Source organism: Belonocnema kinseyi, chromosome 9 (assembly GCF_010883055.1).
Source record: "Belonocnema kinseyi isolate 2016_QV_RU_SX_M_011 chromosome 9, B_treatae_v1, whole genome shotgun sequence".
NCBI classification, from domain to species: domain Eukaryota; kingdom Metazoa; phylum Arthropoda; class Insecta; order Hymenoptera; family Cynipidae; genus Belonocnema; species Belonocnema kinseyi.
Window position 1 is genome coordinate 47,474,338 of NC_046665.1, and position 23,448 is coordinate 47,497,785.

Consider the following 23,448-nt stretch of genomic DNA (forward strand, 5'->3'; position numbering starts at 1 on the left):
AAAAAGTGATATTAGTAAATATTTCGAAAAAATCTGTGATATTTTGTCGAAACATTGATTGATTGCGATAATATATTAGAAAACATTACAAATTTCAGCAACATTAATTTTGTAAAATTATTGATAAAAGAACAAATTTTAATTGTAAATTATTATTTAATACTAAGAAATAATTCTGCTCTTAAAATTTTACCACCACACTATACTTTGAAGACATTTTCGCTTTTAAAGAGATGAGAAAAATAAAATTATTGACATAAACATTACATTGTAAAAACTGAAGTCTTTTAAAAGATATTTGGACCTTTCATAAGTTTAGAAAAGATTAGAAAATAAGTTACATCTTAAAAAGATTCACATGAAAATTCAAAATTATTTTCAGGTGTTATTCACAAACTACGTTATATGTTCAAGGGGGAAAAATTATATTCATATAACGTTAAAAACAAATGATCAAATAAACTTGAAAAGAAATAGTTATTCGAAATGTTTATTTTGTACTTAAAAATGATTTTCCCCCTGAAATTATAATTTGGGTAAAATTGGTTTCTTTCTTGTTTGTTTCAAAACTCATCTTTTTTTGTTGAAAATTCAAAACTTTCGTTGAAAAATGAATCTGTTTTTGATTGAGGATGTTACTATTTTCTTGAAAATTCTTCTCTTTCGTTCAACTGTCGTTTATTGAAAGTTAAAATCTTGATTAAAACTTCATTAAAAACTAAACTAATTTCTTAAAAATTATTTTTTGTTGTTATTGACGATTCAACTATTTTGTTCATAATTCGTCATTTTGGATGAAATCCACGGCATTTAAAAAAAAATGTAATGCAAAGGTTTGGTTGAAAGTGATATTCTGTTTTTGAAATTTTGACTTGATATATCTGAAATATTCAAAAATCTGTTTGAATTTTCTCAGGAATCTTAAGAAAATGGTATTTATTTAAAGTTGAATACAAATAAGCTTGAAACAGAAATAGTTACTTAAAATGTTGACTTTTTATTTAAAAATTATTTTTCCCCTAAAGTCAAAATGTTAAACGCGCGATTTATAATGCTAGTGTCATAAAAATGATTTAAAACTGAATTTCTTTGCAGCATTCAAGGAAAGATGGTTCAAGTTAAAAGACAATCTACTATTTTACTTCAGCATCAACGACCTGGGGCACATCGACTGGAGGCAGCCTACAGGTGTAATAATTCTCGAAAACTGTCGTATTAATATAGACACTACAAGTGAAAGTGCCTTTGCATTTAGCATATCTTTTCGAGACGATTATGATAAAAGGCACATTTTAAGTGGATCTTCAGAGGAAAAAGTTGAAGAGTGGGTTAATGCTTTGAAGCAAGCGAGTTACGAGTACTGGCGATCGAAATTAAAAACGCTCCAGAAAAGTTTGCAAGAAAAAACAGGCAAAGATCCTCTTCTTTTATATCCCAGGAATCAAGGAGTCGTGAGAGATGAGGCTTGGGAAAGCAAACCAAGTTTTCGATCTCATGTTCGTGCTTTCACCACCTCAATCGCCACTTCATCGACTATAAATTCCTTAACTAGGGACGTTAATCTTATTGACCTTTCTTGACCTTATTTAATTTTAAGCTAACGTTATTTAAAAATAGAAAATGTTTTTTATTGCATTGTTCTTTGTGAAAATGTAAAATAGTTAATAAGAAGTTCGATCCGGGATCGGAATCATGACAGTGAAGCATAAATAATTGTATATTATTGTAAGAAATAGTCTATAATCTAAGAGATTTTATAATCTATAGTTCAATTATTTCCAAACACTATTTTTGCTTACTAGCTTCATTTTACCTGAAGTAAATAGTATTTATGGTGCAGTTGCACTGAAGACTGTTCTTATTAAAAACTGACGTCCTCTCAGCTCAGATATTTTAAATCACAGTTTGAATCTCTGTTCTTAGACTTTTAATGTTTACGTTTAGTAGCTAGACTTTTTGCATGCGTAAAATTGCGGATAGAAATAGAATATAATGATTATTTTTAGAGAGAATACTTTTACAAGTTATTTGATTTCTCTAGGCAGTGATTTGTATTTTCAAGTATTCAAATACCAAATACTCGTTTATTTAAAGGATTGTTAAAGAGCTTATTCAATCATTCAGTAACCATCATGTTTAACTAATGATGTATTTTAATACTGAAAATATATATTTTAATAAGAACCTTCTTTTATTCTTTTTGTTTAGATTTACAACTATATTTTTAATCAGTTTTAATTTCTGTCTATTTATTTCCTAACATGTTAAGATTATTCCGTCAAAAAGTTCTAACCAATTTACTTTTACTACTATTGTCAATTTTGCGTGTATAATTTTTCGATTGGAGGACAAAAATGATTTTTAATACAAAATACAAATTTCGAAAAACTTTATTTGTTAAAAGTTTTGTAAAATTTAAATTCGAGTTCAAAAATTCGAGCCGGTTTAAAAAATTTCGAATTTTTACAAATTTGGAAGAAATTTTTAATAATATTTTACAAATTGCCGGAAATCTTTTCAAGTTTTAAAATATTTGTAAAATTCCTAAGTATCTTTTTAAAACTGACTCGAATTTTTCCTGAAAGTTTGATAAATCTTTAAAAATAAAAAATAATTTAACATCTGATATAAAAGCTTTAAAAATGACAATGACAGGAATGAACAAATAGAAAACAGCTTTAAAGGTAGTTGTGTCAAAATTAAGGCCTTTGAGGAAAACAGTTTTCTATTACTTTCAGAATTGAAATTATATTATCAGTCATGTCCTACGAAAGAAAATACATTTTTGTACGAAAAAAGATTAAAACTTACGAAAACTAATTATTTAAATAATAGTTTTTGTAATTGAATTTTTTCTTACTGTCGCTTTTTATCAACTTTTTAAAAAGAATGTTGAATTTTAATAAAGCATGACATTTTTCGGGAAAAACATTCCTTACAAATTTATTGTGTCTAATTTTGATAATAAGTAAATAATCTTGAAATATAGTTATTTCTTTAATATTTTTCTTTTTAAAGAAATAATTCTAACGATTTTAGCCATAGAAAAATTTACTTTAAAAGTTAGAAAAAGTAGAGTTTTAGAGAATATTTTTATTGAAAAATAAGCCCTCGGTTATGGAAATTTAGCTATTTTTCATAATTTTTTCAATTAATTTTTTTAATTTAAGATGACATAATCAATGATATTATTTATTTTAAACGTCTGATTTTTGATACAAATACCTAGATTAAAAGGAAATCGAATTCATAATTTAAAAAAATTTAATTTCCCGCCAGGGAAAATTACTGCGGCAACGTAAAATTTCAGCATATTATTCGTCAAGTAACTACTTCAATTTAAAACTTTTATCTAATAAGTGGTGTGAAAATAAATAAATAATTTATTTTTTATTCTCAATGTTTCGAATTTCTACATATTTATATCATCTCTGTTTATATCTCCCAAATTTCACACTCGCATCAATAGAATTGAGGTTACGCCTATTATAAATTTCCGGCTTTATAGCAATGTTCTTGATAAATTTCACGTATCGTCACGATTACCAAGTAAATTACCAAAATTAGAGTGATATAACCTCTATTCAGTCTTAGTCCATTTTTAATTATGGTATCGTGCAAGTGACGTCGAATGACAGCTTGCTCCCTTTTTTCGGTCTTTTAGCTGTTTTCGACAAAGTTATACAAATAACATCCCCTGGGAAAGTGAATAATGTGCGTTGTTAACATAAGTGTTTTTTGACACGATAACCTTAGGAGTTGCTAGAGTTGAAAAAAGATTTTAAAATGGAGTGAACGTTAAAAGAGTGAAGCAGACGAAGATGAGCAGGATCGCGAAGACGACCTGTCCGGGAGGCGGCCTTTACGTCCTCGAGGGCGAGGTCGGCCTCCTGATGACGGCAATGCGTCGTGGAGTTCGGTGGTCATCACACTCTCACCAGGTTAGAATACCAAATTTAGAATGTGTTTTACTCCGAATCCTAGTTTACCTTCGAGATCTGTCAGCGTGTCTCCTGCCACGTGTGACAGGAAATGCTAAAATTTCCATGTCCGGATTTGTTTTAGAAATTTATATACATACATTATAACTCTTTTAAACGTTTTGTACGAAGATAGTAGATTTTTGTAATTGGATAAGTTTAATAGTATTTATATATTATCCTTATTCATATTCAAAGACCTCAGTATACAACTATCTAGAACTTCTATTATTTTATCTGAAGATTTATATAGCAATCATTTATTTAAAGAAAAACCCTATATCAATCCACTCATCAATTAAAACAGTTAAAAATACCGCTGCGAAGTAATATGGTTGTATTACTGTATTCACTATTAATGGTTTTATTTGTGGTTACTTTACGAGTAATTTGCTTCCTCACATGCATCAAATAAATGTACTTCTTCGACGAGGGAGGTTTATTCTCACTAACAAAAAATCGGTCACTTATTTCATTAACTTGATTTTTCTATCTAATACGAACTAACAACTTTTTAGGTTACAGTAGTGTTTTATTAAAAAATATTAATATTTTAAATATAACACTACTGTGACCTTAGTTTATTTATTTTATATAAAGAAGTTTTATTTAATTAAATAATTTTCCTTATCAAAAACAAATAAACAATTTTAAAAAATGTTATAAATCGCTATTGATAGATCATGAATTATCATAAAGGGTTCCTTAATAGATCGATCAAAACGACTCGAAAACGTAGTATTATTCCCAATATCAAAACGTTTTTTTTCACATATACAAGATATAACTTTTTTTTAAATTTCTAACAACAAAAAAACTGTTCCATTTAGCCGATCTTTTTAAAAATGTGATCAAACCCAGAGATCAATTGGAGCTACAATTCGTCCAAATTTCATGTAGACGTACTTTATATTATTTTAATAATAAAAATATTGTTTATTGTTACTAAAATATTAATAATATATCATATTTTAACTTAACGCTTTTGGAGATAAAAGCTAAACAGAAAAAAAATTACGCATACGCGCGCGTGTGCAGACATTTTTAAATTGCATTTTTGAGTTCTTGGGGTCGAATTATAGATTGGAAGCTTCTAATGTGTCCCCTAAGGGTTTACATTTTTCTTACACCTTCTCTATTCTTTTACACACCCTCCACACACTTACTTGGTGGTGGAAGGGGGACCTACAGTTTAAGGTGGGTTCCGAATAGAATTATAAATAAATTAGAAATGTAAAATACAATTTCTATGAAACAAGGTAAAAGGAATAGTGTGTTCCAGAAACTACCAATAAGTGATAAGTTCTTATCTCAAAACAAGATATATATATATATACACATATATAATTTTTACTGGCATTTATATTTCATTTAACTACGAAAATCTTAGAAATAAAAAAAAGAGTAATCCAAAGATCGAATTTGGACAATTACATACTCTTAAATATGTTCATTCAAATTAAAAACAAAAATAAAAGAAGTTTAATGAAAACGCAGGCGACCTCTTAATCCTCCGTTTTTGAAATTATTTTTTTGTAATCACAATAAAAAAATAGATACAATAAATTGATTATCGTACACAACAGGCGTCTACAAAAAGGGTTTTCGTGGCGTATTGAGTCGTTAATACCGGTGTAAGTTTCAGTGTTTATTCAACATCCTTCGCAAAACATATTTTTTATTTCTAAGAATTTCGTAGTTAAATTTGAGTGCTGAACATTAAAAAGGTATTTAAATTTAGATTTAGTCTGAATCTAATTTTTTAAATATTAAATTTTCTACAATTAAAAAATAAGCCTAAACCTAAGAGCTCCAATTTTGTTTTAAGGACGAAGATCAAGATGCCTTGATGAAAGGACTATCTTCCTTAAAGGAAGCATTAAATGAAGCCAAAAATCTGTCCCAGTTGGAGCCAGGTGTTTTTATGGCCCCTTTTCTCGAGATTATTCGATCGGAAGAGACCACTGGACCAGTAACTAGTCTTGCACTGTCTGCAGTTAATAAAATAATTTCCTATGGACTTCTAGGTACAATATATTTGATCTTAATCCAAATTTAACTATAAATTTTAAGACCTGAAATAAATTTTGCTGCTCTGGATTATTTTAGATCCTGAACAACCAGCTATTGCCCCTTGCGTTGAAGGCGTAGCAGATGCTGTTACCCATGCACGATTTGTGGGTACTGATGCATCTGGAGATGGCGTTGTTCTCATGCGAATCCTCCAAGTTCTGCGAGCCCTTATGTTATCACCTGCTGGTGATCATCTTTCGAATGAAAGCATTTGCGAAATCATGCTCAGTTGTTTCAGAATTTGCTTCGAAACTCGCCTGAGTGGTAAGAATTTTCATTCATTCCGTTGTTTAATAGATTAACAATATAATCTGCTAAACTACTGATTATTTTTAATCTTATTTAACTATGAAATTATTGTAAACTAAAAAAATGCAACGATTTGGAAAAGACACTCTTGAATCTCCATTCAAACAAAAAAGAGTTAAATTCTTGTCTTTTTTACATTCTCGTCAAGAGAAGTCTGTGTGTGTGTCTGTGTGTGTGTGTGTGTAAGGTTTTTAGTTTTTTAGCACGATAACTTTCGAAAGAATTGACAGATTGGATTGGTCTTTGGTATACTGTTTTAGTGTCCTAAAATAAAGGTCAAGTTTTGTTAGCCAACCATTTTGGGTGAAAATTCAAAAAGTGAGCGTACTTTGAAAATTTTTGAGACCACACTTTTCAAAATTCAAATATTGTCTGTACGGATATTCATAGTATTCAATCAGACGAACAATTGATCCTTATGAATTTTTTCTATAAAACCAAAATTTACCAGAGTTATAGCATTTGCGAAATTTCAAAAAACACTTGACAATCAACCTTTTTAGCCAAATAACGCACGATATGGAAAAAAGTTAAGAGAAGAAAAACATTTCTTTTTGAAAGCCCTACAAGATTATCATAACAAATTTTTGGATTTTCTTAAAAAATCGAAAATTCAAATTTTTATTGCACAAAAATAATGAAAAATAGAAAATTCCATATCGTGGACAAACTATGTAGGATACGAAAAAAGATGAATTAACAAAAATTTTTATTCCAAAAAAGATCTAAAATTTCGTTAATAATTACTTCTTGATAGGACGCGTACTTTTTGTTTTATTCGTGAAAAATAACATTGAAAAAAAATGTGTGGAAACACGACGAAAGTTACGAGAAAAAAATTCAACAAAACCTGTTTACAAATATCTGTCGGAAATCGAGCGCGCAGCGCGAGTGTCACGATGAGAATGTGTACCTCAAAGCCTACAGAGCTTTGAGAAACTTAATCTTTGGCTACACTTAATTAAGTAAACAATTCAGAATATGAAGACGCATATAAATATTGCCATCTAAAAGAGATCTTTTTGATAAATTTTTTTTCAAGCATTCCAAATGCAAAGAATAAATATCCGAGCGCGAAGCGCGAGATTCAACCGTCGCGCGTCCTAGGCACGCTCAAACTAGCGAGCGAAGCGTGCGATGAGAATGTGCCCGCTAAGCGGGCAGATTTAAAAAAAATTAATTTCCAAGCATTTCGTAGTTAAATTTGAATGACGGTTGTTAAAGAGAAAGGACCCCGCACTAAATGTATGGGAAAATGGCTTTCGGTGGATTTAGCTGAAACTTTCTCATTTTTAAGGTTATAAGTGCCGGATGAAATATGCGTAAAAAAAATCCAAAAAAATGGACAGTTTTAGCGCTATGCGGCGTCAAGCGCTCAAGATCAGTGAATAAAACGAATTACCACAGATTTTGTTACAAAAGCGATGTCAACATAGAAATCACGGTTCAGATCGTGGTCTGTCATATTTTCGCCTACACCGTTGACTCATATAGCGCGCTCCTCAAAACGAACAAACGCTAAGCGTCCAAGATTAAAAGTAAGAAATGGTACACAAAGTAACATTAGTAACTAGTGCGTACATTCCGATAATTACATTCTACCTTTCGCAAGAGGGTTGAACGCTAAGCGCTCAAGATCAGCGAATAAAACCAATCCTAGTAATTTTAGCGACAAAAGCGATGTCACTATAAGAAACACGCATCAGAAAATAGTCAATAATATGTTTAGCCAAACCAATGAGTTATATTGCGCGCTTCTCGAAACGATCAAACGCTAAACGCCCAAGATTTGAACTTGACTAAGTAATTACTTTTTTAAAGACAGAAATGCTATCTAAAATAACATTAGTAACTAGTGCGCACATCGATAATAACAGTGTGCCCTTCGCCAGAGGGCCGAAAGCTAAGCGCCCATGATCAGCGAATAGAACCAATCCTAGTAGCTTTAGCGACACAAGCGATGTCTGTATGCGAAACACGCATCAAGAAGTGGTTAGTAACATGTTTAGCCAAACCAATGACAATATGAGTCAACACCGTTGACTCATATAGCGCGCTTCTCAGAACGGGCAAACGCTAAGCGCAGAAGATTTGAACTTGACTCTTGAGTGCTTAGAATTTGTTCGTTTTGAGAAGCGCGATATGAGTCAACGGTGTAGGCGAAAATATGACAGACCACGATCTGAACCGTGATTTCTATGTTGACATCGCTTTTGTAACTAAATCTATTGTAATTCGTTCTATTCACTGATCATGAGCGCTTAGCGCCGCATAGCGCTAAAACTGTCCATTTTTTAACAATTTTTTTTACGGATATTTCATTTGGCACTTATGACCTTAAAAATTACAAAGCTTCAGCTAAATCCACCGAAAGCCATTTTCCCATACATTTAGTGCGGGGTCCTTTGAATTTTGATTTATTCTGAATATAATTTCTTAAGTTTTCAATCTTATTACAGAATTATTAAGGCGAACTGCAGAGCATTGTTTGAGAGACATGGTTCAGCACCTTTTTATAAGATTGCCACAGTTCGTTGACGATTCGAGAGGCCTTCTGAATATGAAGGTAAAGTAAATAACTTTTTATTACATCCCAGTCAGGGAAAATGGGAAATAATTGAAAATTAAAAAAAAATTAATATAAAGACCTTTCGAATGACTATCGAATGATTATCGAAATACGGAGAGCAATTTAATTCTTTTAGCCTATTATGAAAGAAACATCTCGTTTAGAAAAAATCTTGCTGCTGAACATTTTTTTATTCGTCAAGATGTAATTTCTCTTTTGTTTATTACAGAATAAATAAAGATATTTCAAGGTACTTTTTGTTAAGGTGTTCAGTCTAGGGTTGAAAACACAACTTTCGACCCGCTACGGGGGCATCGAAAGTCAAATTTTCGATACATTTGTTATGAAAAATTATTAGTTTAAAATTTCGATGTTAATTCAGTTTCAGAATTAGAATAAGCTATGGACATAGAACGGATTTTTCGAGGGGTTGACCACTCGGTTTCTGAGTGTACAACAGATTTCAAAAAGTTAAAAATATTTCTGAAGATTTCAAAATATTTCAAACATTTCAAATTATTTTAAATGTCTTTGACATTTCATAAAGATTTCACGGATGTTAAAAATTTAAAAAAGGCGCGCACGCTAGATTTCAATAAAGATTTCAGAACATTTTAAAACTTTAAAGATTTTAAGGATTTCAAAGATTTGAACAAAGGTAAAGTACACCAGATTTCAAAGATTTTACAAATTTGAAATGATTTGAAGAGATTTTAAAACATTTTAGAAGATTTCAAAAGATTTCAAAATATTTCAAATAATTCAATGGCTTCAACGAATACAAAAGATTTTCTAAACAAAGTTTCACGAAAGATTTTATAAACATTTCAAAATATTTCATAAAGATTTCAAGGATTTCAAAGATTCAAAAAAGGCATGTACACTAGATTAAAAAGTTTTCACAGAAATTTCCCAAAGATTTCAAACATTTCATAAAGATTTTGAACATTTCACAAAGATTTCGAACATTTCACAAATATTTTAATACTTACAAAAGAGTTTAAAGATTCTAAGAAGGGTGTATTAAACCGCATTTCTAAGATTTCAAAAAATTTCAAAGATTTTAAACAATTTCAACATTTTTTAAGAAATATAAAGATTTTAAATATTTCAAAAGATTTTTAAGGTTTCAAAACGTTTCAAAGATTTTAAATAATTTCAAAATTTTTCAGGAGATGTCAAAAGATTTCACAAAAGTTTCAAAGATTTCATAAATATTCATAAAGATTTCAAAACAATACGAGAATTTCAAAGATTGCAACAAGGGTTCAGTACATCAGATTTCAAGGATTTCAAACCATTTCAAAGATTTTAAACTATTTAAAAATGTTTGAAATGATTTCCGAAAGATTTCTCAAATATTTTAAAGAATTCTTAAGGATTTTAAAACATTTCAAGAATTTCAAAGATTCCAACTAGGATACCGTACACCCAGATTTCAATAATTTCAAAACATTTAAAAGATTTTTGATGATTTCAAAAGGTTTCAACAAATTTAAAAAGATTTTAATAATTTCAAACGAACAGAAAAGATTTTACTAACAAAGGTTAAAGAAACATTTCAAAAATATTTCAAAGATTAAAAAAAAATTCACAAAGTTTTCATAGATTTCAAGGACTTAACATATTTCAACAAGGGTACAGTACAACAGATTACAAATATTTAAAAACATGTCAAATATTTTAAACAATATCAAAATTTTGTATAAGATTTCAAAAGATTTAACAAACATTTCAAATATTACAACAAATTTCGTAATGATTTCACAAATATTTCAAATATTCCAGTGATTTTAAACGAATACAAAAGACTTAGAAGAGATTTCACAATTTCTTTAAAGAATTCATAAGGATTTCAAAAGATTTCAAGAATTTCAAAGATTTTAAGCGATTTCAAAAGGTTTCAACACATTTGAGAAGATTTAAAAAGCTTAAATGATTTAAAAAAAAACACGAAAGATTTTGCAAACAAAGATTAAAGAAAGAGTTCACAATTATTTCAAAGATTTCAAGAATTTTAAAGATTTTACAAAAGCTTTGAAAAATGCCGAAAGATTTCACCGAAATTTCAAGCTTTCACGAAGGTCTGTAATACTTCACAAAGATTTCCATGATTTCAAAGACATTACAAAGATTTACAAATATTCCTAAAAATTTCACAAAGACGACTCATGTTCGCAAAAATTTAAGAATTTGTTTATTTACGATTCGGCTTTCTTTAGAAATTTTTAGCCAATAAAAAATTAAATGGCTCATTTTTTACATGTATGACAAACGTTTATTTCATTATTTAATGTGAAAAAGGTGACCTGGAAAATTTTTATTTCTTAACCTGGGAAACCTGGAAAAGACCTTTAATTTTGTTCCTAAGAATCGCTAGATACCCTGAACAGTTAAAAATTAAAAGTATTTGAAATTCTAGGATTTTGATAATAAAATATTCCAAGAACTGATAACAAATTCATTGAAGATTTGAAAAATTAAAGTATATTTAAAATTGAATAATAATATGACTGAGGAAGATTTATAGAACGAGCAATTCTAAATCTGTTAAAAATTAACCTATTTTCAAATTGAAACAAGAAAAGATATAATTATTCAAAATTATAATGGAAAGTCTTAATAGCTAGATAATTGTAAATTTTAGATTGAAGCTTTACAAATTATTTTCACTTTTTAAATAATTTCACATTCGTAGATTCAATAAGATTCATATTTAGACGATATTAAATTGAAAATTTTCTAATTAAAAGCTTCTAAAAATTACCCTCTATAAAATTAAGAAATATTTGAGTGTTTATTTAGAATTTAGAATGAATCGTTGAAATTTTCAAGAGCTACATTTTCTACTTTGATCGTACAATTGCAGTTAATCCCTTTTGTAGATTTTTCTCGTGGCTAAAATTGTTGAATTTTTGAACATTATAAATCACAGTTTGACAATTAATTTATTTTAAAATGAAAATAATTCAACTTTAAAATATTCCAGTATGAGAAACCTTCAGAATAGCGTAATTTTAAATATTTTAAATTTAAAACTATGCAATTTTGAGCCTTTTTTGTAACAGTCCAAATTTGAAGGTTCTCAATTGAATATTCTTTAAATTTGAACAGTGAAAGTGACAGTCTAGATTTATTATTCACGACCAATCACTTTAAAATTGTGCAGTTTTGAATGTCTAATTTCAAAATAGTTTTATTTCCAAGGCCACAATTTTAAAATTATCTATATTTTTAGACTTGAATTTGAAAATATTAGTTTGTAAGTCTCATAATTTTTAATTGTTCATTCTAAAACATTTTTTAAATGTAAAATTTTTCATGCTTGTTGCCAGAATGATTATTAAACTGTCACGGCATTTAAACTAATGTAAACCTGTACATTTTCCTGGTTTAAAGTTTCAAGTGGAAGCATATTGAAACCTTTGATTTGATATTTTAACATTTTGAATGTTTCGTTATGTGATGGAACCTAATTTTGAAGGCTTTTGAAATAAATGTATTCAAATTATAAAGCTTTCATTTTATACTGATCAATGAAATGTTTGAGCTTAAAACTCTAAAATATAATGTTTCGAATTCAGAAGTTTAGCCTTGATTTTTTCAAATAAAAAATTCAGCTTTCAAAGTTTTAATTTTTACAACTTTAACTACCGGGAATTCTTCGCTTGGATTTTAGAGGGTTCCTACCATCCCCAATAATATTACAATATGATATACCTAACAGTTTTTAATTTTAATATTCCCAGAAAATGAGAACGAACAGTATTGATAGTACGAGAAGCAAGTCTAGAAAAACCAAGAATCATTCCAAATCAAAATCGCAACTAAATCCTGAGGAAATGGAGGGAAACGAGTCGAATCTTTTGAGTCCTGTAGATAGAGTAAGAGTTGGTCATTTAGCGACTACACCTGTGACACCCGCTGGAAATATTGTAGACATGCAAGGCTCGTTGGATCAAAGTCCACCCGAAAAAATCGAAGAGGAAAAGACGGAAAATAAAGAGAGTGTCGTTAAAAACTTAGAAGTTGAAAATAATAAGGTAGAAAGCCAGGATGCCAGTAAGGAACCAGTTATTCCCGGAGAAAATGTCTCGGTAAACGATCCCGAAATTAGTCAAGTGTTCCAAAAAGAAAACGAGTCTTCCGAAAACAAGAGTGAGGCGGAAACTACGGAAAAGTCGGAAACTGATGCAGAATCTTTGGGGAAGGAAACTGTCATCGAGGCTCAAGGTATTTTTATTTAAATTCCGCTTTTTCGGGTTTATTTGAATTTAATTGAAATTTGTATCTCTGCAGAAAATCGAGTGGAGGAAAAAGCAGATTGGGTGCAATCGCCAGTCGGAAGTGTGGAAGATTTATCGTCAGTTGACGATAATTCAAGTACCTACGACGCATCAAAAGTGCCCAAAATAAAATTAGAGAACGAAACCGTAGAAGAATATGTGAATACTCAGGGCGTGAGATTCATGCCTCTCCAAGAACACACACCATATGGTTCCCTTTGCGTTCGTGAGCTTTTTAGATTCCTCGTTTCGATTTGCAGTCCACTTGATAAACAAAACACAGAAATAATGACGCACTTGGGACTCAGCTTGTTGCAAGTTGCATTAGAAATTGCTGCGGATTCGCTTTCTAATTTCCCGTCGTTGCTTGCACTTGCCAAGGATGATCTTGTGAGAAATCTGATTTTAGTGAGTCGAAATTAACTCAGAATATTTTCAAACCGAAAGCCAAGAATTTTCTTTGATAGTTATATTTTTTCTATAGTTGCTGGGATCGGATCGATTGTCGATTCTAGCTGCGAACCTGCAAGTATCCTTTTTACTATTTGAGTCGCAGAGGGAGCATCTGAAGTTCCAGATGGAGCATTATGTGATAAAGTTGATGGAAATTGTCAATTCTGAATCGAATCGGATATCGTATGAACAACGGGAGTTAGCTTTGGGCAAGTTTTTTTAAAATATGCGAGGGTTGATCACTAGAGTGGTCTAAATGTGTACCTGTAAAAATTTTACTTTCAATTTTTGGTGGTTGATCTCATTCAATTTGTTCGTTTACCGGAAAAAATCCCCTATTTTGTTTTCCAATCGGTCCAAATTGGCCCCTGCTACCGGGCTTTTGAAATTAACATGGGTTTTTAAATAAGAATAGCTCGGTTTTCGAAAGAATGAAAAAAATTAATTATTATTCACTTTTTGTACATTAAAGTTAACTAACCTCTTAAGGAATGTTCAAGGAATAGTTTCCATGCAATAACATTTAATGTTAACCGCCCAATACCTTTGCATTGTGCCCGGAAAATGTCCCAAATAATGCAAAATTCGCGCTAAAGGCGGTATTTTTTTATATTTTTTCAACTTGAATTATTTTCATTCGATAAGTGACAAGATTCCAACTATTTTGTAACTATTGCTTCCTCGTAGAGGGATGTTTGTAATTACCTAAATTTTCAAATCTACTTTTTTAGCATATATAGTTTAGAGATTTAAAAAAGAATACCTTATTTATATGAGAAAAACTTGTTTGATATTCAAAATACTGCAATACGATATCTAGTGTATTTTTCGCGTCTTCGAGTCGCATGGATCGACCTATTGTTTTAAAAAGTGGTTTATTTTGTTTATATGAAAAAAGCTTTTTTGAGATTCAAAAGATAATAATTCGATATCTAGTTTATTTGTTTGCATAGTCAAGACGCATCGACTGACCTATTTTTGAACCTTTTATGACCCACCATTACCGAATCATGAAGATTAAAAAGATTGGTGTATTCTGTTAATATGAGAAGCACTTTGTTCATATTATAAATATTACATTGCTGTATCTGACCTGTTCGCGTCTTCGAAACTCGTCATATGACCTATCGACGAACCTTCTATGACTTCTTATCATCTATCAATACCGATTCATAATATTAAAAAATATATGGTTTACTTTGTTTATATGAGGAAAACTTTTTTAATATTGGAAAAACGATAGTAATGTATATGATATATGTGTTCGCGGCTTCGAGACGCATTAATTGTTTATGTGAAGAGAACTTTTTTTTAACTAACATCCATCCTCACCTTAATCCTATATATTAATCCAATATATTTTTTAATTTATAAATCCGCATGGAAAATTTGCAAATAGTTCAAGTACTTGCACTGATACACCCTAAGTAAATCTGATGTATCTAGTTTGTGGAGTTAAAAACTCGGTGTTAGTATAAATTAGCGTTTATTCATTTTCAAGTGCAGAAGATACAAAGTGACGCGACAACAGTACATTGCCGAAGGACCCTCCCCCCATTAGCCAGGTTGAGGTACCTAGATCCTCGATAGCCTCATCCCCTTTCTGACTAAAAGTCTAGAACCTAGTAAATTTGGGATGGAAAGGAATATAGACAAGGTGTTTTAAGTAGCTCAGGTAAAGCGACGAATCTTTTCAACTGACATTCCGATGCCAGATTTACTTAGGTCCAGTATAAGAGAAGACTCACAATTTATGGTTATTTTTGCCTTACTCTATTCTAAAATTTAAGTAGAATTTATTTCATATAGTTCCAAAAAAGTAATAAAAGGATTAAGCAGTGTAGGCAGATGTTTCGACGTTATCCTAAACTTCTTGACAATTCCGAAAGCTATAAATGAGTTGAAACTGAAATAACAAGCGAGTACTTTTCGAATTTTAGATTTAGAGCCTTAACACCGCATTTCTAGATCATAAGAGGTCATAGAAGGTTCTTGAATAGGTCATTCGACGTACGTCGAAGCCGCGAAGAAACGTTTTAGACACAGTAAGGTAGTATTTCTAACATGAACAAAATATTTCTCATGTAAACAGAATATACAAATTTTTTGAAAACTTCATAAATCGGTATTAATGGGTTTAAATGTTCAGCAATAGGTTAAAGACGGTATTTTCGAACCCTTGGGGTCGAATTATATTAAAATATGTAAAAAAATTATATTTGAAAATTTAGTTCATTACATACATCCCTCTGTGGAGATGCAATTGTTTAAATAATTGCAAAGTATGTAAAACAAAAAATATCACTCTTAAAATTCGTCATTTCGTCATTAATTCCAGAAAATACTTACTTTTCATGATTCGTTGGACCAAAAAATTATACAAATAAAACTTGTTTAAACAATTGCAAAATGTGTTAAACAAAAATATTATTTTTGACATTCATCAGTCATGTTATTTATGCTGTAAATATGAACTTTTCTCGATTTTTATCCTTAAAGAATTGAAGATTAGTTAAAAAGTACGTGAAAACTTTTCACATATCGAATGATAGTAGATTATGTACCTAGGCAGTAAAGTTGAACTTTATACGAGGATGCAGAATTTAACGTCAGAGCCGAAGCCGAGGTCGGTAAAACTGCATCCGAGTATAAAACAACTTTACTACCGTGGTGCTTACGATACTTTATATGAAAGAGGCAGAATAGTAACTATTTTTCTGGAAAACGGGTCTTGATTGTACCGCATACGGACGCGCGTGGGGTGACGCTAGAAGTTCCTCTTTTCTTTCGCTTTTCTTTTACTTCTCACTCACTTCTTCCTCCTTGCTGTCACTTTACGTGCAACTCGTCGCAGTACAATAAAGTTCTATTTTACTGCCGCTTCACGGGCAGATGAACTGAATTTGACATCAAACAGCTATTTTGCATTTTTTAAGTCATTTAACAGGCACTATACATGGGGTTTGCAGGGGCAAAATGAAAAGTTATTTTATGAAAATTATTCCTTAAGAAGTGAATAAACTTTAATTTGTACAAAGTTAATACCAAGTACTTTTTTCTTCAATTTTTTTTTAAGACCGAGTTTTTCCCATTTAAAACCCCATGTTCATTTAAAAAGCCCACGATGAAGTTTTCATAAGTCTTTGCCCAATGTTTGAACTATTCATGAAATGTTTGTTGAAATCATTAAAATTTGTGTGAAATCTATTAATATCTTCTGAAATCTTTTGAAATGTTTGAAATGTTTAAACTATTTGTGAAATCTTCAATATCTTTATAAAATAATTAAAATGTTTCGAAATATTTGGTGTATGTGAAATCTTGGTGCACACTTAAAAGTTGAGTGTTCAACCCGTCCAAAATAAGTATTAAAGATTTGAATTTTATTAAGGTACCATAATATTGAAATTCTGTTTTATTAATACAGAAGCTATCGTGAGGTTGTGGAGAATACCGGGATTGCCGGCAGAATTGTATTTGAATTACGATTGTGGCCTCTATTCCACAAATCTTTACGAAGAATCGATGAAGCTTTTATCTAGGGTATGTTTAATGATTATTTGTTATCTAAAGCTTGAATAACTTTCATTAATCCTGTGCACATTTTTTCTAGAACGCCTCGGCTCTTATGGGAACCATGTACAGTATGCAATTTATTTCGTTGGATGCCATATTTAATCTAATTTCGGGCATGGAGGCCAGATGCAAAGGCTTGCACGATCTTTGTAAAACTTCAAGACACACCTCTTCCTCAAATCTTCCTACTCGGGAGGAACTGATAACTACAAAAGCGAATAAGAGGGTATTAAACTCCCCCATACAAATTCTCTTTATTACATTTTTTTGTATGTATTAACTAATTTAAATTACGTTTCTTAATTCAGTGGCTGGCTTTGGGGACGGAAAAGTTCAACGAGAATCCCCGAGAAGGGATCGCAAAATTGTTAGAGCATGGACTTCTAGGAGGAACTCCAGGCCAGCCTGATCCCGAGAAAATTGCCAAGTATCTTCGAGAAAATCCCGGTCTGGATAAAAAAGCGATCGGCGAATATATCAGCAAAAAGGAGAATAAGACAATCCTGAATTGCTTTGTCAACAATTTCGATTTCAAAAACACTCGTGTTGATCAGGCATTGCGATTGTATCTTGAATCTTTTAGACTTCCTGGAGAAGCTCCTCTAATTTCGATGTTGCTCGAAAAATTCGCAGAACACTGGCACGTAAGTTTCGAGTTTCAATTTATTTAAATTCTTCACCGTTTGGAAGAATTTTCATTGTGAATAAAATTAAAATTTTTATTATAGAATAGCAATAACAAGCCATTTGCATCGGCCGATGCGGCCTTCACTCTCGCTTACGCGATAATTATGTTAAACGTGGACCAGCACAATTATAATGCAAAGAGGCAAAATAATCCGATGACTGTTGATGAATTCAAACGGAATTTGAAGAAAGTCAATGGCGACGCGGATTTTGATCAAGATATGCTCGAAGAAATCTATATTTCCATCAAGTGTGTATTGCAAATTAAATTCTTTATAGATTCTCAGGGGCGGACTGGCGTGGTACTGAACCGATGCTCTTGAAAGTCAAAAAATTGAAACCCTTTAAATCTTGAAAATCCAATTAGAGTCCATTGAATCTTATGAAATTCCTTGATATCCCTTGAAACATTATAAAATCACTTTAAATCTTTACAATCATTTAAATCACCTGAATTGTGATAAAATCCGTTCAAATATTTTAAAAACCCCTCTGAATACTTTTAAATGTTCTTTAGTTTTTGTAGGAGAATTTTTAAACTGGCATGAAATTTGGTTAAATACTTTAAAATCATTGAAATCCTTAGAAGTTTTATAATCTCTTAAAAATTCCTTGGAATCATTTAAATAGCGAAAACAAATTTTAATCTTTTGAAATATTTTGAAACCCCTTGAAACTTTTTAAAGCACTTGCAAATTCTTTAGACTCCAGAAAAATACCATAAAATCTTTCAAATTCTTTAAACTCTGTACAAATTTCTTCAAACGGTTGAAATCTATTGAAAATTCCTTGAAATATTCTAAAATACATTAAAATATTTAAAAAAATTGAAATCCTTTAAATCTTGAAAATCCAATTAAAGTCCATTTGATGTTAAGAAACTCCTTGATATGCCTTGGAATGTTATAAAATCACTTTAAATCTTTGCAATCCGTTGAAATCTGATAAAATTCCAGGAAACTAATATTTCCTGAAAACCTGGAAAATGTATTAAAATGCCCTAACAGCTTTTAAAATCATTAAAATCATCTGAAGTACGATAAAATCCGTTCAAATCCTTCTGAATACTTTTAAATGTTCTTCAATCTTTCTAGCAAAATTTCTAAATCGGCATGAAATTTTGTTAAATACTTAAAAATCATTGAAATCCTTGAAAGTTTTATAATCTCTTAAAAATTCCTTTGAACCCATTAAAATGCCGCAAACAAATTTTAATTTTTTGAAATATTTTAAAACCTCTTGGAGCTTTTTAAAGCACTTGAAATTAGAAATTATCATAAAATCTTTCAAATCATTTGAAATCTGTTGAAATTTTTCCAAATAATTAAAATCTATTGAAGATTCCTTGAAATCATCTAAAATACCTTATTTTTTTTTTAATTTTCAATATCTTGTAATTTTTTAAAGCTCTTGAAAATTCATTGCAATGTTTAGAAATACTCTAACATAATTTAAATCCCCTTAAGATATTGAGATCTTTGAAATATCAGAAAATCATTGAAACTTTGTTTTAATATTTGGAAAAAATTTGGAAGATTTGAAATTCTTTTCAAATATTTAAAATCTCTTTATTCTTGTGAATGATTTCTTTGCGATTCATTAAAGAATTATTAAATTACTTAAAATCGCATTAAATTTGATAATATTCCTTAAAATTCGTGGGAATATTTCAAGCCCTATATAAAATTCTTTAAAATCCTTTAATCCTTTAAAATTTGTAAATATAGAAGATCCTATGAAATTCCTTGAAATAATAAAAAATATTCGAAAACTTTTTAAATCAAGTATGAAATTCTTTGAAATCCCCCGAAATCTCCTGAAATTTTATAAAGTATTCTCTAATCTTTAAAATCTTACGAAATCTCTCAAGAGTCCTTTCTTATTTTTTAAAGTCCTTTGGAATTTTTAAAAATACTCTAAAACCTTTTCAACTCTATGAAATCCTGATAATGTTTGGGAAATTCTTAGCAATCCCAAAATTTTGTATTTAAATTTTCTCAAATTCCTTCAAATCATTGAAATAATATGAAACCCCTCAACTTCTTTTTGTGAAAACCCTTGAACTGCTTTATTTCAATCTTTTGAAATTCCTGTAAATCTATCAAATCCTTTGAAATCTTTTTAAGTCTTGAAAAAAATGGCATAGAACCGCTTTTAAGACCTATCGAGCCATTTGGGGAATAGCAGTCCGTTTCTGTAGATTCTGGAAAACAACTAAAAGTGAAATACTAATTAACAATGAATATTCCCATTATAGAAATGAAGAAATTGTCATGCCAGCGGAGCACACTGGTCTCGTGAAGGAAAATTATCTGTGGAAAGTTTTACTTAGAAGAAGCTGTGGTCTAGAAAGCAAGTATCTGACAATTGGAGGAGCTGGTGAATTTGTAGATAAGGAATTAGCAGAAAGAGCTTGGGCTCCGATTGTCAGTGCACTTTGCAGAGCCTACGATAAAGCTCCGGACAAATTACTCCAGCGCAGAGTTGCTCAAGCATTCCTAAGGTAATTTGAGATCCTGAACGTGCATTAACTTAAGTTTCAGTTACAAAATTTAATTAATTATTTACTTCCAGCTGTGCTGCGATCAGCGCTCACTACGGAATGACGAGCGACCTCGACACTTTGATAGTCAGCATATGCAAATTTACTGGACTCGCAGCTGGAGGAGAACCGGACCAAGTGATTCTTCATCTTGGTAGCAGTGGAAGGTGTCAATTAGCAGCTCACACCCTCTTTAAAATCACTCACATGCATGGAGATGCTTTAAGAGCATCCTGGAAAAACATAGTTGACTGTTTCCAGACTTTGTTCCTAGCTAGAGTTCTGCCAAAGAACATGACCGAAGGCGAGGATTTCCTGGACCCATCCGGAAAAATCTCCTTGCTTCGGGAACCCGCTGCTCTGAAAACTCCTCCAGTGGAGCAAGGAATTCTTTCGAGTTTATATTCCTACATTGCTCTTCATACAACCAAGCTTCCTCATCCGGCAGAAATTGCTGCGAGAGAAAGAGCTGCAAAGTGTGTCGCAAATTGTCAATTAAAACAAATAATCGAGGAGAGCAAATTCCTGCAGGTCGAGTCTCTTCGATCTCTGATTGGCGCTTTGGTATCAGTGAAATCCGAGGACGAGGATCTTTCCGTTTTCCTGTTGGAATGTCTTCTAAAAGTGACAATTCAGAACCGGGATAGGGTCGTTTGCATTTGGCCGGTAGTTCAAGAACACCTTGATGGCATTTTAACAACAGCAGCTAGAGACAATCAACCTTATCTTCTGGAACGTGTAGCAGTTGGAATGTTGCGACTTGCGATAAGACTTCTTCGAGGAGAAGAATTAGCTTGCACTGTTTTGCCACCTTTAACACCTTTAACGCATTTGACATCAGTTACAACATCTCCTCTTTCAAGACAAATCGCTTACGGTCTTTCTGAACTACTCAAAACTGGTGCTGCTAACATTCATTCGACGGAAGATTGGAAAGTGATTTTCAATTTATTAGAATGCGTGGGGGCTGGAGCCGTGCAACCGAAACAATCAAACGCTGTTTTGGATGAAGTGGCTTCATCGAAAAATTCGGTGCTAGATCCTCGTCCGGTGAGTCCAGTTCCTGAGTGGGTATTGGTCTCGCCTACTGGAACGGAGGCTCCACTTCCAGTAGCGGCTGAAACGATAGTTTTGGATAGGAATCTTAAACCTCATGACCAGGCAGCGTTGGTAAAGTGTGTTGAGAGTCTCTCGTTCCTAGTTAGAGATGTTGCTCATGTTACGCCTTTTAATTTCGAATTGTGCGTCCGGTGTGTGAGAACCTTTGCTGAAGCAGTGCTTCAATGTACTGGGAATCGAAGTAGGGTTCAGAGCTCAACAGACGAGGTTCCTAGCTATCAACAAAGTCCGATTCAGTTGCTGGAGTTGATGCACACCTTGCATACGAGGACTGCTCAGATTTTCCAATGGTGGGTTCAGGCAGGAGGAACGGAGCCAGTTTCTCCCTGGTCACAAGGATGGAAACCACTATTGCAGGTAGAGAACTTGTTCTTAATTAATGTTAGTCCCTACATTCAGGGTTCGGACTCACACCACTATTTTCTCGTAATAATCCCATTTCTTCTTAACTTTGAATTTAAAAATATTTTTTAATCTCGACGATTGACTGAAAGATCATATCTACCATCTTAAGTTCATGTATAATTATCGGAAAATACCATAAATTGATCTATTCCTTATTACACTGGAACTTGGAATTAGAAACCCCAGATTTACGATATTCCTAGAACTGATGGCCCTGAAGTTTTGTGGTGAGGGCGCGGGAATGCACGCGCGTATGTTGCGTAATATTATGTATGTCGGTTGCATATGTTTAACAGGGCCCTCCCTGGCGGACCGAAGGAACCGAATGGAGCCTCTACAAAATACCCGTAAAGACCCCATTGGGTCCCCATTCGGTTCCTGTTTAAAAAACTCGAAAAAACAGCAAAATCAACTTTCAAATTGTTGAAATTTGGATTCTGCGTTAAAATTCCCTATATAAGGTCATGGAATAATCGCAATATTTTTTTTTTTGCAACGGTAGAAGGTTTTAGAAAATAAAAGACGCATAACGCCTGTTGACTGCTACACTTCAAACGCATCGCCTGTAATTAGCAGTCAACAGGCGTTATACGTCTTATATGTTCTAAAACCTTCTACCGTTGCAAAAAAAAAAAACTATTGCGATTATTCCGTGACCTTCTATAGGGAATTTTAACGTAGAATCCGAATGTCAACAATTTAAAAGTTGATTTTTCTGCTTTTTCGAGTTTTTTAAAAAGGAACTGAATGGAGATCCAATGGGGTTTTTACGGGTACTTTATAGATGCTCCATTTTGTTTCTTCGGTCCGCCAGGGACTGTTTGCCGTTCTTCATTCCAGGTTCCAGTACATGTTTCTCTTAGGCCTGGAATTGTTGGTCATTCTCGATTTTTTTCGAATTGTTTACGAAAAATTTTTCCAAATTTTACCATTTTAATCTTTCGGCACTTATTGGTTAAAAATTTTAAGTTGAAAATGTACAAAATGGATTAATTTAAAATTTAATTACTAGAAAATGAACAAATTCGTATTTCAATCGTTCTATTCCAAAGTATATTTTGCAATGGAAGCCTAAATTTGTGATATATTTCAAATTGAGTAATGTTCAAAAATTAATGATCTAAAATTGAAAGAGTTTTGAAATTAGCCATTTTATTTAATCATGTTCCAGAGTAAAAAAATATTAAATTGTATGCGTTATAATTTTTTTCAAATAATTACAAAAAAACGCCAGGGATAAAAGTAAATTTTAAAAAGTATAAAACAAGAATGTTAAGCCTATATCATAATATTTATTTATTGTATTAACTGTAAACTCTAATATAATTGTCCAGGCGAATTAAAGTTTGGAAAAAAGAAAATTGTTAACAGCACTTGAACAATTGGAAATGGTAAAGTGGTTCATAATAAACATAAAAAAGAAAAATGCGTGAGCAGGGGTGTGGCGGG

General features: G+C 31.5%; 2 protein-coding genes across 3 annotated transcripts in view; both read left to right on the forward strand.

Moving 5' to 3' along the window:
- LOC117179952 (pleckstrin homology domain-containing family J member 1-like) overlaps positions 1-2,181 on the forward strand; it is a 3,047-nt gene extending 866 nt beyond the window's left edge. The window contains exon 2 of one of the 2 annotated variants that reach the window (XM_033372190.1): positions 1,096-2,181. In XM_033372190.1, the coding sequence (XP_033228081.1) occupies positions 1,096-1,580 (485 nt within the window). In that variant the 3' untranslated portion in view covers positions 1,581-2,181. The remainder of the gene's footprint in view (positions 1-1,095) is intronic. The other variant, XM_033372189.1, reaches the window with a different exon arrangement.
- Positions 2,182-3,616: 1,435 nt separating this feature from the next.
- The window catches only part of LOC117179439 (Golgi-specific brefeldin A-resistance guanine nucleotide exchange factor 1), a 32,348-nt gene continuing 12,516 nt past the window's right edge, over positions 3,617-23,448 (forward strand). The window contains exons 1-13 of the mRNA XM_033371238.1: positions 3,617-3,941; positions 5,809-6,007; positions 6,090-6,317; positions 8,822-8,928; positions 12,681-13,164; positions 13,231-13,625; positions 13,702-13,879; positions 17,098-17,213; positions 17,284-17,472; positions 17,555-17,890; positions 17,975-18,183; positions 20,191-20,436; positions 20,508-21,951. Of these exons, the coding sequence (XP_033227129.1) occupies positions 3,822-3,941; positions 5,809-6,007; positions 6,090-6,317; positions 8,822-8,928; positions 12,681-13,164; positions 13,231-13,625; positions 13,702-13,879; positions 17,098-17,213; positions 17,284-17,472; positions 17,555-17,890; positions 17,975-18,183; positions 20,191-20,436; positions 20,508-21,951 (4,251 nt within the window). The 5' untranslated portion in view covers positions 3,617-3,821. The remainder of the gene's footprint in view (positions 3,942-5,808; positions 6,008-6,089; positions 6,318-8,821; positions 8,929-12,680; positions 13,165-13,230; positions 13,626-13,701; positions 13,880-17,097; positions 17,214-17,283; positions 17,473-17,554; positions 17,891-17,974; positions 18,184-20,190; positions 20,437-20,507; positions 21,952-23,448) is intronic.